Source organism: Cladophialophora carrionii (genome assembly GCF_000365165.1).
Source record: "Cladophialophora carrionii CBS 160.54 unplaced genomic scaffold supercont1.6, whole genome shotgun sequence".
NCBI lineage: Eukaryota > Fungi > Ascomycota > Eurotiomycetes > Chaetothyriales > Herpotrichiellaceae > Cladophialophora > Cladophialophora carrionii.
Window position 1 is genome coordinate 2,036,471 of NW_008481831.1, and position 14,068 is coordinate 2,050,538.

Sequence of the window (14,068 nt, forward strand, 5' to 3'; positions counted from 1 at the left end):
TCTCCACGGCTGATAGATGGGGGTCAAGTAATTGCCGTGATATTTCTGGACGTCACGGCTCGTTACCTTTAGTAGCGATCATCAGGACGCCCAGACGAGCTTCGGCCGTCACCGTAGTGCTAGAGGATTCCCAGTCAGCTCGGGGTCTTCCTGCCTATGACTACGCACGACTCACCTTCTTCCTCAAAGCAGCAAGCCTCTTCTTCTTGGTGTGAGTATTGATATAGGTGCCAATGCAGAATGCCACAATGTTAAAGAATGGAACCCAGGTCTGCTCAGGCAGGAACTTCTGGGCGAAGGCTAGCGCGAGAGGAGAAGTGATCCAGCTGACGCGCATGACGGGCCAGAAACCGGCACGGACGGTCGCCCGAACTTGATGCCAGGCGCGTGCCCCGGCGATGATGGCCATGCAGGAGAGATAGACGGTGTTCTGGATCGGTGCGATCTATTGACACAGTGAGCGCGCCATCCAGCGTTATGCGACATCAACGGGACTGGTGACATACCACCAAGTTGCTGGTCAAGATCTGAAGGATCTTCGCTTTCAAGCTTGTGCGACCAGCGAAAATCCATTGCAGGAAGCCGATGAGCACATGGCCCATGGGAGCAGAGATGAATGCGCCATACGCGGCCATTTTTGGTATCCTCGAGGAGAAGTAATGGCCATGCTTGCTCTTGTCGTGCGCCAGCCAGGAAGCCAGCAGTTCTTGTAGAGCGGAGAGTGTCCCCGAGGTCAGCATCTTGGTGCGCAGAGGGTTCGATTGGAGCTGTTTGAGATAGGCCTGCGCGAATGATCAGTCGCACCCAGCTGAACCCGGGCGAGAGTATACTTACAGCCAGGTATCCGGTTGTTTGCTTCCCACCAGTCAAAGCCTCTCCGATCTTGTGCGCAGTGCTCTCATCGCGACCGCCGGGAACGGCGGGCGCCATCGTCCGCACCTGTTCCTTCTCGAATTTGACCGACATGGTAAGAGGTTGCGCGTCGTTACTTGTGGGCGACAAGGAGCACGTTTCGAGTAAGTCTCACTCGAAACTTGAAAGCCGTCGACGCAGGTCAGCGACGTGGCTTAGTATGACGATGAAGAAAGGAAATGGTATCGGTGGTGACGAGAGTGTTGTTGACAAAAGGCAGGGGACTCGGTGCCGAGGCCCTGTTTAGATTGGTGGAGGGGATGGGCGATGGGGACGGGGGCTCGATTGCGGAGGGCGACTCGAAGGTCTACAAGTACCGAACTGATGAACCGTGGACGAGTACGGAGGACTTTGTGGCACTGCTTAGGCCGGCGACTTCAAGCAATACCAACTATGGTGGCAGTAAGCTGACCCCGACGACGTTGGTGCAGGTGTGCGAGAGGCGATGCACGCGTACCAGGAGAGAGTTGTCAGGTGAATGGACGCGCCACGGCAGGCTGCTCGTCGAGTGTCGAGGTTGTGAGCTGGCAATTTCAGCTGCGAAAGCCCAGTCCCACTCTACAGTAACTCTCCTTGCGCTCCACCAATCACCGTCGCCGATGGCGCCCAGAGATAAACATGGCGGGCATGTATGTAGTCAGTGGTGCGATCGCCTGTTGCTTCACTTCATCTGTGCGATCAGTTCTACAATAACCCTATGGCGGCCACAGGGAAGGTGGACAAGTAAGTCTAAGCATGAGGCCACAACACAGCGCAGCTAGTCGCTATCACAATGGGCTTATGTTGCAATAGCTGGGCACATGAAAATCAGGTGAACTGCGGACGAAGGTGAGAAGAAGCAGAAGCGAGGAGCAATGCGCGTAACCGTGAAGAGGGAGAAAGTGCAAAGTGAAGGTGCGGCAGCATGCGCAGTCCACGTCGTCGTTGCATCGATGTGATGGTGTCGAGGTGTCGAGGTGTCGAGGCGCTCCTGCCTGGCATCAACTGAACTTCATCTTCCATTCACTCTTCCCTTGCGTGTTTCCTCGCAATCACAACTCATCCTTGTCGTGCCCTTTGCTGCCTCAATGCCTCTCGTTCGAAGGGCCGTCGTCGGGCTGGAGAGGAGGAATCCTTGCACGCATACCACCATGACTCGTCTCTTCGACACGTACGGGTCCTTCAGGTGCGCCATCTGTAACAAACATCCCAGCATCGGCTGGCTCTACCGTTGCACTCAAGACACTGGCGGCTTTCTGCCAGAGTCCGACTTTACTGACGTGCCGTGTCCCTCGAGGAGCCGCGCCGACCAAGATGTCACCACTCATTCACTCAGCAGCTCTGTCATTAGGGCCATTGGAGAAGGCCATTACACCGACGAGCAGGTCAAGAAACTCATCCAGCTGAAAGAGGGAGTCCGCCATCTGGTCGTGTCAGAACAGCAATCGGGAGACAGCAGACCTCCAACAAGCTCAACTTTCTCTACCGCATCCTCCTCATCCTCGGATGGCGATTGCACCTTCTCGACCATCCCGCAAAGCACAACCTTCTCAACGACCTCGTCCACCTCGCTCGACGAAGAGATCAAGCAGGCGTACGACTGGAAAGAGTTGCAAAAAATCTGGATGTCTGAGCCATCCATGGCACCGCCGGAGCCTTGCACGAAGTCGTTTTCGACGATACCGGTTCCATCACCACCTCTGCCACAGCCTCAGAAGCTCCCCCGACCACAACCCTGCACGTTTAAGATCTGCCATACATGCCGCCCAACCTGCCGTGAACGTGCCTACCAATCGTTGGAAGATATCCTGAACAGACCGGTTCAGATGCCACCACTCTGGGAGTTACAAAACCGACGAGTCTCTGACGCTCGCATCGTTGCACAAATCGGCCTACCAAAACTTGATCGGTCCCGATTCTATGAGCAAATGGACCCTGCCGCTCTGCACTCTAGCTGTACAATTCCTGGGATCGTCATCGATGATTCGGACGGCGAGGTAGACTACTTCGATCCAGCAACAGAGGAATATATTGCATATGTGCCAGGAGCGGACTCCAGACCCTGTGAGAGCCGTTCCAATAACAACAACTGGGGCGAAGATCATTTCCATGACAACCAGCCGGCTGAAAATCATTCCAACGATCGGGTTGACGTACTCTCCGTCGACAAGCGTAGCAGCTTCCGCCAAACCATCCGCAAAGCCCTGACCAGAGCCCGTCGTGATGGCACCACTGCCATAGACTCGAACACAGATACCTCTGATCCCGACTGCGACTCTCATGTCCGACCACAACCACAATCTCGGCCTTCTAGCTCCCTGATCTTTCGACGCCGCCGTTCCCGTGCATCTACGCTCTCGTTTGTCGAAACCCCCGGTGCTCGAGTCGTGGATACGAGTCCTTTGCAGGAATCAGTCATGCTCATGGTCGCCACCAATACGCCGCTACCGCAAACACCGGGCATGAATGGTTTCAACTTGAACCCAAGTGTAGAGGATGGGCCTATCGACGACAAGACGGACGATCAAGGAAGCTACTTCCCACAGATGAATATCATTAGCCAGGCATAAGTGGGAAAACACGCTGGGAAAAGCATTCCACAGTGCATGAGGCATTGACGATTTCGAGAAATTGAGTGAAGATGGGGCACGGGATGTCGCAGAAGCAAAATGTACAAACACGTTCAGGGCAGGGGAACGAACAATCACAATCAGTTGCGCGAGACACAGGACAGGAAGCTGGTCGCATTTCTGGGCGTGAGTGCTGTCAGCAGCAAGCGAGAGAATTTTTTCGCCCGAGATGTATTTACCCAACCGTACGTCGCATACGTGGCAAAACGCGCCATAATTGTTCTCAGCTCAGAAGCCCTTACAATCCTTCTACCTATCGTTCTGTGCCCTTCCTTCTTCGGTCCTTTCAGCAGCAAGTTGACGACGCCCAATGCGGACGCAGGTCCAGATGCTATGGACACAATGCAGCACAGACTAGGAGATCCAACGCTGAGATTACCACTATGCCACTGAACGAACCCCTGCGTGAAACCTACTTGGAAGCTCCGAGAGTGAAACCCAATCCCTGGTACAGTAATTGCCTTGCGCGCTATGAAGGGGGGTGGGTATGTATCAACAGCGAGACGATCCTGTGGGTCGTAATGGTCTGCCATCAAACATGAAGATTGCGCCTAGAGCACAACCGTGGCATCCATGGCTCCAATCAATATCTCTTTGCCAATCGATCAATCAACCTGGAACAGAAAGCGGCGTGGGCCAACCTCAACCTGGTGCTCACTCACCCCAGTTCGGCTTGGGGCCGTGGTGTCTAAGCTTGCTGTACTCCGTATTCAACATTGGAAAATCACAACTCTGGCGTGGTGGCGGCGCGCGCACACATACGATCTTCCCGGATCCTGTGGTATCAAGCACGCATTGCGTTTTGACCATCACAGCAGACAGTCCTGTTCCCCACGGAATTCCTGTGGATTCCTGATCAGCAACGAGCTGGCAACTTGGCGGGGTGTGACTTACCTGGTTAGCTGGCGGGAGGCTTCCCTCTTGCCGCCAGCTTGACTCACGTCCACGAGTCGGTTCCTCGAATTTCGTCCTCGTTCATACTCAGATCATCCTCACCGCGATCCCCAGGCCGATACGAATCGACCAGTCTATCGCTATTATAACCGTAGGGAATCCCGCTGTGTCCACGTCCAGGCATTGGAATCTTGGCTCTTTCGTTGCTGGCAGTGGCTCGGCCTTGGTCGGGGACTCTATCGTCAGACCTGCTGGTTTGGCGTGGGAACTCTCGGCGTCGAAGAGATGGACGATAATGTCGGCTGTCGGATGATCGGGACCTATAGCGCCGGCGATACTTGCGCGATCGGCTTCTATCACGTCCGCCATCGCCTCTGGGAGCTGACGGTTCAGGTGACGCGCTGCGCTCTTCTCGGCAGTTGTCGAATTCACGACGAGTTTCTGGTTCTGGCGTCACCATCCTGCTTTCCGGACCATCTCGATCTTCCAACTCGCTGTAGTGGCCACGACGGACAGGGTCGGAAGCAGATACCGCATACGAGGATGTCTCACCGCCAAAGCTGTAATGACTGCTGCGAGTCGGCTGGTCTGCGTATGGACTGACGTCTCGGCGAGCATGAAGCTCGCCATGTCTCGAGCGGCCTCGATTGTCATACCCAGCAGGACGGTCAGACGTACTCAATTCCTGGGGCAACGCCGTGCTGCTGTAGCGGCTTTCGGTGTCTGAAGGGTAGGGGTACTGGTGGGAATAGGGATGGCTCAATCGACTCGGCCCGCGCGGCACGCCCTTGAGATTTTCAATCTCTGCCTTGTCAAACTTTCTGATTTTACCACCGGTCAGACAGACAACAGTGTTCTTCGCATGCTTGAACGTCCCCTCGAGCTCGGTTATCATCAACGCATCCGCGTTCTTGTTCTCGAGGTAAAGCAGAATATTCTCGGCCGTGTCCCGGAGGAATTTGGCAGTGGTGATGGTCTTTTCTCTGTTGTTTCTGTCGAGCGCAATCAGGTAATCGGCTCGAGCAATCTCGTAGACGGACCACAACGCCCCTAGTCTGGGTTCCATGTCTCTGCGAAGATGCGAAATGGACGGCAATGGTCTTGAAGGCTTCTTGATTTCGCGTTCGACGTCTGGTGCGACCATGGTAGCGTCGTCAGAGGAGGGCAAAGCTGGGGAGAAATAAAACGTTAGGTAAGAAGCCATGGGAGAGACGGAGCGGCCATTCTACCTTGCTTCAGTGCTTCGGGGACTTGAACTGTCTGCTGCAGAGTCCGGGTCAATTGTGTGATGGGTCCTCCAAGGTCGATGTTGAGATACTCTTCGCAGAAGAACTTGACCGACGCCGGGTGCATGAGGCATCTTGGGTGTTCCGTGAGGGCCAACAGTGCCTTGTCGAAGATGGTGATCTGAGCGTCTCTGAGGTCCTGCGAGCGAGACTTGATGAGTTCGATCTGGCGGCTGAAGAGTGCGAAAAAACCGCTTTGATGGGAAGCGAGAAAGTGGTCAACAGCAGGACTCAGAGTCTGAGTTTGCTGCGCCTTCTCAACCAAATCCGCCACGTCGGCCTCCAGGCGCAAAGACAGACGTGGCATCGGCGAGGAATGGCAAAACAGCGGGCTGCTATCGCGTGACATTGTCGAAGCCATGAGGTGAACAATGTGCTGGAGTGTCGCATGGGAAGGAGAAGAAGGAATTCCCAGATATGAGACTGACCGCGAAGCGCGCAGCCATCTTGAGACGGTGAAGAGAGATTCAGCTTGCTGCCGCACCCGGTGAACACGCACACACCGCGGCCATGGACTTGAAGTTTGCAACAGCCTCCAGGTCTCATTGTAAGGTGAGCATCATCCTTTCTTCCAGGTTGTGGTGAAGGACTTCGCCTTAGCCGCCCACGCAAACACCAGAACCTTTCGCCCTTTGTCCGCCACTCATGTTTTCACAAACCTTGCACCTTCTGTGAGGCGCGACGCACTCATTTAAGGGGACACATCCTGCATCTTTCGCTGTGAGACAGGCAGATATCAAAGAAAGGATCCTTTTGTTGGGCCAGAACCACTTTCCTCTCGCACTTGGTCAATGGTTGTCGCTTCCCTCCTATCGGTGTCATACCAAACTTACGAGACGAATCCACGGTGAGTCCTCGAGTCTGCACACGGCTTCGAGACTTCTCTCCACTCCATCGAGGACCTTGATCCAGACTTCCTAGGTGAACCGATTTCGCGCCCTCCTCTCTATCGAGGACCTTTAAGCTCCAAGGAGTCTTCTATTTTATCAGACCCCATTCCCTGCAACACGAGCCAAGAAAACGGGGAGTCCCAAACACCTCGCAAAAGAGATCAAGCAGTATACGAACGACGTCGGCACGCCCCAGTCTATCACCAGTTGACCGCAGTCCCCTTCGCCCTCGAGAATGTCGACCAATTTGTACGACATCACTATCCCAGACCGGGCCTGTGCGCTTGACCATGGCCTTGACGGCACTCGCGAGAGGAACGCAGCGGTAGCCCGCAGGCTGAAACAAGAAATTGGCGAGATGAAACTGCAAAAAGATGGACAGGTCAAACTTCGGAGGGAAATCCGTGAACACTGCAAAGCTAAGCTCTCATGGTGCAAATCCATGAGGAGGGCTTTGCTCCAGGACCTGGAAGTTCTCGAAGCGTCAGAACAAGGCATTAACTCGGAAGAGCTACGCGAGAATTCTCGTCACCTCCACGAGTTCGAGAAAGAGATGTGGGTCTTGCAGTTCGACTGGCCACGCGAGGCAGGTATCGCCCTTCGAGAGTGTTTGGAGCTCGAGGCTCGCATGTCTGAGGCTCTGACCATGGCCGTGGCAACCTGCGTGAGCGACATGCCGCTGAGCGGTATTATGGACAAGGAAGTCTGGTCAAAAGCTCGGAATACTGACCAGGCATATTTCGTTCGGCATCTCGTCAGGAAGTACGAAGCCGGTGATGATCGACGTTGGTGCCCTATTGTATCCCCGTGGAAGAACGGGAGGAAGTTCGACAAAAGCGACGTCAGAGTGGCACACATCGTACCAAAATTGTCTTCGAGATGTGCAAGTGGCCCATCTCTTCGGACTACCTGTCGAAGATGGCTACGCAAAGCTTTGGGACCCAGCGAATGGACTAATCCTCCATAGGGAAATAGAGCAAGCGCTGGATGCGGCCGCAATCCAAATCGTTCCTGGATTGACCGAGAAGAATGCGCAATGCCTAAGGGTCGTTGTCCTGGATCCGGACCACAGCATTTTCGCGGACGGCGCCAATATCTTCGACGGGAGAGTACTCGAATTTCGGCCTGGTGTTGACGCACGACCGGGCGTGGAGTATCTGTACGTTGCGGCTCTGCTCGCAGCCTTCCGAAGAAAGCGCTGGGACTGTGTCGGATGGAGAGATGACTATAAGAAGCTCTCCCACGAAGTCCCGTGGCCCGAGGACATCCCAGTCGATCTCGCAATGAGCACGTTGCGCGCTCTCGCGAGGAGCTGTGGCGATCTGCGACGATTCGACAAGTTCTTTAGGAACTCCCCCAGCCAGGACGACAATGCCCCCAACCACGACTCCGACCACGACTCCGATGTTAAAGGGACCCGTCGTGACGAGTGGAACGCCCTGCTTGATCTCCTCAATGCGGTCATGAGTGAGGGTATGAAGCCCCGTCACGCTCGACGTCGGGACATTGAGGAGAATCCAGACGAGTTCTGGGACCGGGAGCTAGCAGACTACGACAACGGACAGCAGCAAGGGCAGTTGATCTTGGACGTGCAAGTCCTCGAGCTCGAGAAGCAGGAACTGATCCACCTGAACTAGGAGCTTGCCAGGGAAGCATCGAGCCGCGGTCGAGGATTTGCAGGAGAGGATGGCGGAGCTGGAGCGGACGTGCGCGGTAACGGTGGCGGACGTGGAGAAGACATCGTCTGCGGCCGTCATTGAAGGATTACGCAGAGAGCTGGAAAAGAGTCGAACAAACGGTGGCGCAGCTGGAAAGGAAGCGTTGAGCCATCCAAGGTCCAAAAGGCATGATGGGATTCGAGGAACCCAAGAGACCAGTCGGCCTCAGTCTTCCTCGAGCAGCACTCGAACTGGGTGAACGGGCATCTCGCTTCTTGATGCGGCCGAGAACCAGAGTCAAAAGACAATGGCTGTACGTGAAAAGTTTCTCATTAAAAGAAAAAGTCTATCTATGCATGCTATGGCGAATCGCAGCCCTAGCCCGGGTTTCCTCAAATGAAGCTCCCCGGCCTGCGAGAAAGCCCAGGAAAAAGCACCAGTAAAAGACCATTTTCCCAGGACTTGCTCAGTCGACCATGTGACATAAGAAAAAGCATATTCAGCCCCTCCCCGGTCTATCATACACTCGAACGAGATCAAGGCTCGTAGTCAGTGAGCCACCTCGAAGAGGATCGAGAGCCCCCACCCAGCTCCACAGTCAAGAGAAAGACGCCATTCGCCGCCGTCAGTACACCGCAGCCCCAGTCCCGCGTTCGTGGAGCCTCATTGCAGAGCACTCAAAGTAAGATGTTGGGATATCAAAACTTTTGGGTGTGAGACGTATTGCTCAAGTGGAAATACAGTGGTCATGCAATTTGCGGGTCAAGTTTTGTGTCACGAGAGAGAGCGACATTCGGGGTCGATCAAAGGCCGCCTAGGCAGATGCTTCGGCACCCTCAGCTTTGGGGGCATCCTCTTCTTTCGTGCCGTTGGGACCAGCCGGTTCGTTGGTCTGACGGCCTTTGACGTATTCATCATAGACAGTAAGAGCTTCGTCGACCTTGGCACGAAGAGCAGCCTCTTCGTCGATCCTAGCTTGAGTGTTAGCAAGTGGCAGGCAGATGTAGGCCAGTGGCACGACTTACAAGGCTAGAAGTTCCGAATTGTCCATCTCCAAAAGCATACCAGTGATCTTGCCAGCAAGTTCCGGTTGAATCTGTTGGATCTTGGGATAGATAGCCTCACCAAGCATCTGCTTCTGCTGGTTCGGGGGCATTGAGGCGAGGTTGGCGAGGCCACCAGCCGGCGCATCATCTCGGGGAGGTGGAACCTGCCCACGCCCTTGTGGTGGCATGCGAGGACCAGCTTGAGGGGCTCCCATGTTCTGCATTCCACCTCTTCCACCTTGTGGGAATGCGCCGCCACGCATACCACCCATACCCTGCATGGTAGGAGGGATACCTTGCATGCCTTGCATCTGGCCACGACCACCGGCGCCGCGACCCATTTGGGCTTGCATCTGAGCTAAAGCTTGCGGGTTGTTGTACATACCGTTCACCAGAGCAGGATTTTGGATGAATGGCATCTGGCCAGGCAGACCAAAGTTGGGCGGCAGCTGTTGACCTTGGGGCATGCTGCGACCCTGCTGCGGGAAACCGCCAGGGAATTGTCCACGCCCACCTTGCATGCCAGGGATGACCATGCCAGGTTGACCAGGGAAGGGCATGCCAGCGCGCTGAGCACCAGGTGGCAGGAACTGCTGACTGGCGGGGCCATAGAAGACGGTAGGCTGCATGTAGCCTTGTGGCATACCGGCGGCCGCAGCTTGTTGCTGTTGGCGAAGGGTGTTCCGTGCTTGGATACTAGCCTCGAGTTGCGATTTGCGAACATCCTTGCGCTGAGCGAGGGCAACGTACAATGGCTTGCCGCCGATCATCTTCTGGTTCATCTCCGAGACTGCCTTGGAAGCCTCATCTGGGTTGCTGAAGCAGACGAAGCCAAAGCCTTTGCTCTTGCCAAAGGTCTTCCCGGCAGGCTTGGCCTCCTTCTTGGCCTCATCTTTGGCCTCATCCTTGTCGTTGGTTTCAGTCTGGGCCTCTTCACCAGACTTCTCAGCATCATCCTTCTTGTTCTCCTTGTCCTTCTCGGTGGCGGGAGAGTCAGTGCGTTCGTACGCTTCGCGCATGACTTTGGCGGAGGTGATTGTGCCATAGCTGCTGAAGAGATCGCGTAGCTTGTCGTCGTCGACATCATCGGTCAGGTTCTTCACATACAAGTTGACGCCCTGGTACTTCGAGGCCTTCTCCATGCGGGCAGCCTCGTACTGTTTGCGAAGCTCTTCCTCGCGTTCGTGCTTCTTCTGTGCGCGACCAACGTACAAGTTCTTGCCATGGAAGTCCTTGTCATTCAGCTCGTCCACAGCCTTGGCGGCCGCCTCATGGCTGGAGAAATTGACGAAACCAAAGCCGCGGCTCTTGCCCATCTCATCGCGAGTGATGGTAGCTGAGACGACGGCGCCGTAGGGCTCGAACAGCTGCGTAAATTCCTCATCGGTCACTGACTCGTCGATGTTCTTGATGTAGACATTGGTGAAGTTGGCCTTCATCTCCTCGAACTTGCTCTGTCGGTCTCGCTTTGCAATGTGATGTCCAACAAAGACCTTTTTGTCGTTGAGCAACATGCCATTGACAGACTTGATGGCCTGATTGGCGGCTTCGGCGGTTTCGTAGTGAACGAAGCCGTAGCCCTTGGAGTTTCCAAGCTCATCCTGGGCGACCTTGCAGCTGAGAATATTGCCAAACTGGGTGAAGGTGTCGTGAAGCGCTTTGTTGTCGATTGCCGCGTCCAAGTTCTTGATGAAGACATTACCTTGTCCAGTCTTGCGGAGAGCGGGATCGCGCTGAGACCACATAATGCGGCACGGGCGACCCTTGATGCTGGTGTAGTTCAGATCTTCCAAGGCGCGCTCGCCATCAGCCGTATTGTTGTAGTTGACGTAAGCGTAGCCAAGAGAACGGCGGGTGACAGCATCGCGGCAGACACGGATGGAGGCGACTTGGCCGATGGAGGAGAACAACTCGAAGAGCATGGCCTCAGTGACGGAGGGATCGAGCTCACCGACGTAGAGCGAGGCAGAGTGTTGCGCGGTGTTGGGGGTGGCAGAGAACGGAGTAGGCATATCACCGTCGACCGGACCGGCAGGCGCGACATTGGTGTCGATCGCAGGGGCGCCGTTCTGGGCTGGGGCGTCGGCGGTGCCATTCTGGCCAGCAGCAGGAGCAGCAACGTCCGTAGCAGACATGTTGGCTGCAAGATGTTAGAAAAATCTGCCGTCAAGGCTGCGCTGGCAGTCGGTTGTGGAATGGATGTCTCCTCGTCTCTGTCGGGTGAGAGTGGAGTCAAGGAGCGCTCACTTCTTTATTCGATTTCGAGGATAACAAAGAGCAAAGGGAAGGCGGTCGTTCCTGAGCAATGAAGATGATGTCTGGGTAAGAGATATGTTGCTAGAGTCGAGCACTGTGATACATGTCAGATGTCGCTCCTGGCCCGGTCGAGTTTTCGAAGTCGGAAAAAAGGGTGCGCAGGCACGGGCATGGAGAAACTTACCGCACGACCGGGGGGTTTTGTGGGAGGGTTTTCACGTTTTTTTGTGGGTTTCTGGACTGTTTTATGGGGAAAGGGCCAGGATAGCAAGCGACTGCAAAGATAGCAGACGATGCGAACGACGAAACTGAGTTCTGAGGGTTGGGTAAGGAAAAAAAGGTGATGGCGATGGGCGAGGAAGCGGTCGAAATCAGACCAAAATGTCAGGCAATCAAAAAGTTTGGGCAAGAAGCCACGCTACTCCGAAAGCGGTAAGCGCGACGGCACTCCCCAGATGGTCGTGGCTGCCTCTGCGCTTCCCTTCTCTCCGTACTGTGTACATGGTTTCTGGAAGCATCGAGTGGCGAGCGCAATGGCCGTAGCAGTGGCATTGACCTTTGGGACAGACCGAACTACTGTATCCCTTCCTGGACAGCTCAATCGCGTCGTCCTCCGCCCATAAAAGACCCAGGCGTCGCCATGGCGTCCAACAGGGTACTGAATCAAGACTGAACCAAGACTGACCTGGGCCCCCAACTTCACCAAGGATGTTTCTGGCAGACATTCATTAGCCGCTGACCGACCAAGGATGAGGGTCCCTGTGCTTACCCTGCCATCCCAACACCAGAATGTGCCACTGTCGTCCTTCCCTTTCTCCGCAAAAACCACCAACATCTTCCTCACGCTTTCTTCCGGGGTGATAATACCTTCGACCTCCCAGTCTACATCGATATTCGCCATGTCGCTGGTAGACTTGTCAGCTTCTCTCTCCCCTCTCTTCTCTGTGACTTACGTCTGGACTTCCCCCGGATGCATGGCCAGCACGCAGACATCCGCATGCTTGCCCCCTCTCCGTTTGAGTTCGGCAGCCATGTGCCGGAGCATCTGGTTCAACGCGGCTTTACTAGCCCCATACGCGCCGAATCCGTCTTCATGGTCTCGAAACAGTTGTGTGGACCCAGAGTCCGACGAGATGAAGATCACCTTCGCAGGGGGTGCCGCTTCGCTGATCTTCAGCAGTTTCTGTGCGATGATGATCGGGCCTATCGTGTTCGTGTGTAAATGCAAGGCAAAGTCGCCGAAGGATCTGGAGATGACACGCAATAAGTATTTTGCCCCAGCGGAAAGGTTGGGACGAGTCATTTCCAATCGTACATCTCGGTAGCTCTCTGCTGGTAGTATTAGCATTTTCGCGTTCATTACCTGCACGTATTCTTACATTCGGATACTTCAGGATGCCAGCGTTCAACACGATATTCTCTATCCGCACTCCTTTGTCAATCAACCTCTTCATCGCACCGACAAATGCCTGTTCGTCGCATTAGAGTCTCTAGGATATCATCCACCGATGGCCTGGGCCATCTGGTCGGTCTCACATCGATGCTTGCTTCCTTGGTCACATCGCACTGTTCGATCAAGCAGGCAGCCGGTCTCGTCTGTTGTGCAGCGAGCTGCCAGATTTCATTTGCGGTTTCTGGTGCCCGCACTGCTGCTATGACCTGGTTGCCTCGTTCTAGCAACTGGCGGACGAGCTCAAGTCCAATTCCACGTGAAGCTCCGACAATAACCCACGTGGACGGGGCCATGCCTAGCCAGCGGAGTGCTGACTAAACGGTTGCGGGTGCGTCTCTACTGTGTATGCGTAACCTGGGATGCCGCGATCTGCGTCGAGGTCCCAGTGTGCGAAAGGACTTGAGGAAGGCGTCAATGCGGAGGGTTGGGACCAGAGAAGCGACAGTGGGGCCTAGATGAGATCAAGAAGGTGCACATGCCGAATGCGGAGGCCGTAGCAATCATTAAATCAGGCGATAGAGCTCAGCAGAACGAAGATACAGGATATGCTGTACGAGTCTTGCCTCGTGTTGCTGGGCAATGGTGATGCGCAGCAGAAGTCGAGCAGGCGGATGGCACAGCCATCGACCGCGTGCCCTCACCGAAGGCGTTATCGTGGCACATGCCCCTCGCTCACAAGCGTCTGCTCAGGATCATTGCGCTTGGGAGACATCGAAATTGTGGACACTTTGACCCAGGTGTCGTCAAGCCTCCGGCTAAAGTTGACTTCATTTTCGCTGGGGGCGTTGTTGGGGCACAAGAGGCGAGTGCTCGAGCGTCCGAGGGGAGCGCAAGCGACAATGAGGGGTCTGGAATACACGTCACAAGAAACCAAAGTTTACACATGCAGCAAATGCAAGGCACCTTCACGGGCTTCGAAACACTTCGGAGAATTGCGAACGAGCCAGACACGCACAGTCGACGCCTCCTTTGCCGCTTCACAGGCGACGAAAATTCCCGACGCGAGCCTCTCGCGTAGTTTCACCCGAGCTGAAGCTTGAAGCGAGATGGGTCCAGAAAGAGCC

General features: G+C 55.1%; 6 protein-coding genes across 6 annotated transcripts; 2 read left to right on the forward strand and 4 right to left on the reverse strand.

Moving 5' to 3' along the window:
• Positions 1 to 68: 68 nt before the first annotated feature.
• G647_07702 (uncharacterized protein) lies at positions 69 to 966 on the reverse strand (the record flags this gene model as incomplete). The annotated part of the gene is made up of 4 exons (XM_008732015.1): positions 69 to 119; positions 176 to 445; positions 507 to 782; positions 835 to 966. The coding sequence occupies 4 exons, from the start codon at positions 964 to 966 to the stop codon at positions 69 to 71; spliced, it is 729 nt and encodes a 242-aa protein (XP_008730237.1).
• A 1,076-nt stretch (positions 967 to 2,042) lies between these two features.
• On the forward strand, positions 2,043 to 3,461 carry G647_07703 (uncharacterized protein; the record flags this gene model as incomplete). Its single annotated transcript, XM_008732016.1, has 1 exon — positions 2,043 to 3,461. The coding sequence occupies one exon, from the start codon at positions 2,043 to 2,045 to the stop codon at positions 3,459 to 3,461; it is 1,419 nt and encodes a 472-aa protein (XP_008730238.1).
• Positions 3,462 to 4,458: 997 nt separating this feature from the next.
• On the reverse strand, positions 4,459 to 6,008 carry G647_07704 (uncharacterized protein; the record flags this gene model as incomplete). Its single annotated transcript, XM_008732017.1, has 2 exons — positions 4,459 to 5,585; positions 5,645 to 6,008. 2 exons carry the CDS (start codon positions 6,006 to 6,008, stop codon positions 4,459 to 4,461), a joined length of 1,491 nt encoding a protein of 496 aa, XP_008730239.1.
• Positions 6,009 to 6,826: 818 nt separating this feature from the next.
• Positions 6,827 to 8,228, forward strand: G647_07705 (uncharacterized protein; the record flags this gene model as incomplete). The annotated part of the gene is made up of 2 exons (XM_008732018.1): positions 6,827 to 7,353; positions 7,406 to 8,228. 2 exons carry the CDS (start codon positions 6,827 to 6,829, stop codon positions 8,226 to 8,228), a joined length of 1,350 nt encoding a protein of 449 aa, XP_008730240.1.
• Positions 8,229 to 9,063: 835 nt separating this feature from the next.
• Positions 9,064 to 11,430, reverse strand: G647_07706 (polyadenylate-binding protein, cytoplasmic and nuclear; the record flags this gene model as incomplete). Its single annotated transcript, XM_008732019.1, has 2 exons — positions 9,064 to 9,220; positions 9,275 to 11,430. The coding sequence occupies 2 exons, from the start codon at positions 11,428 to 11,430 to the stop codon at positions 9,064 to 9,066; spliced, it is 2,313 nt and encodes a 770-aa protein (XP_008730241.1).
• Positions 11,431 to 12,250: 820 nt separating this feature from the next.
• On the reverse strand, positions 12,251 to 13,297 carry G647_07707 (uncharacterized protein; the record flags this gene model as incomplete). The annotated part of the gene is made up of 6 exons (XM_008732020.1): positions 12,251 to 12,265; positions 12,321 to 12,456; positions 12,505 to 12,798; positions 12,867 to 12,880; positions 12,931 to 13,020; positions 13,088 to 13,297. 6 exons carry the CDS (start codon positions 13,295 to 13,297, stop codon positions 12,251 to 12,253), a joined length of 759 nt encoding a protein of 252 aa, XP_008730242.1.
• Positions 13,298 to 14,068: the final 771 nt, after the last annotated feature.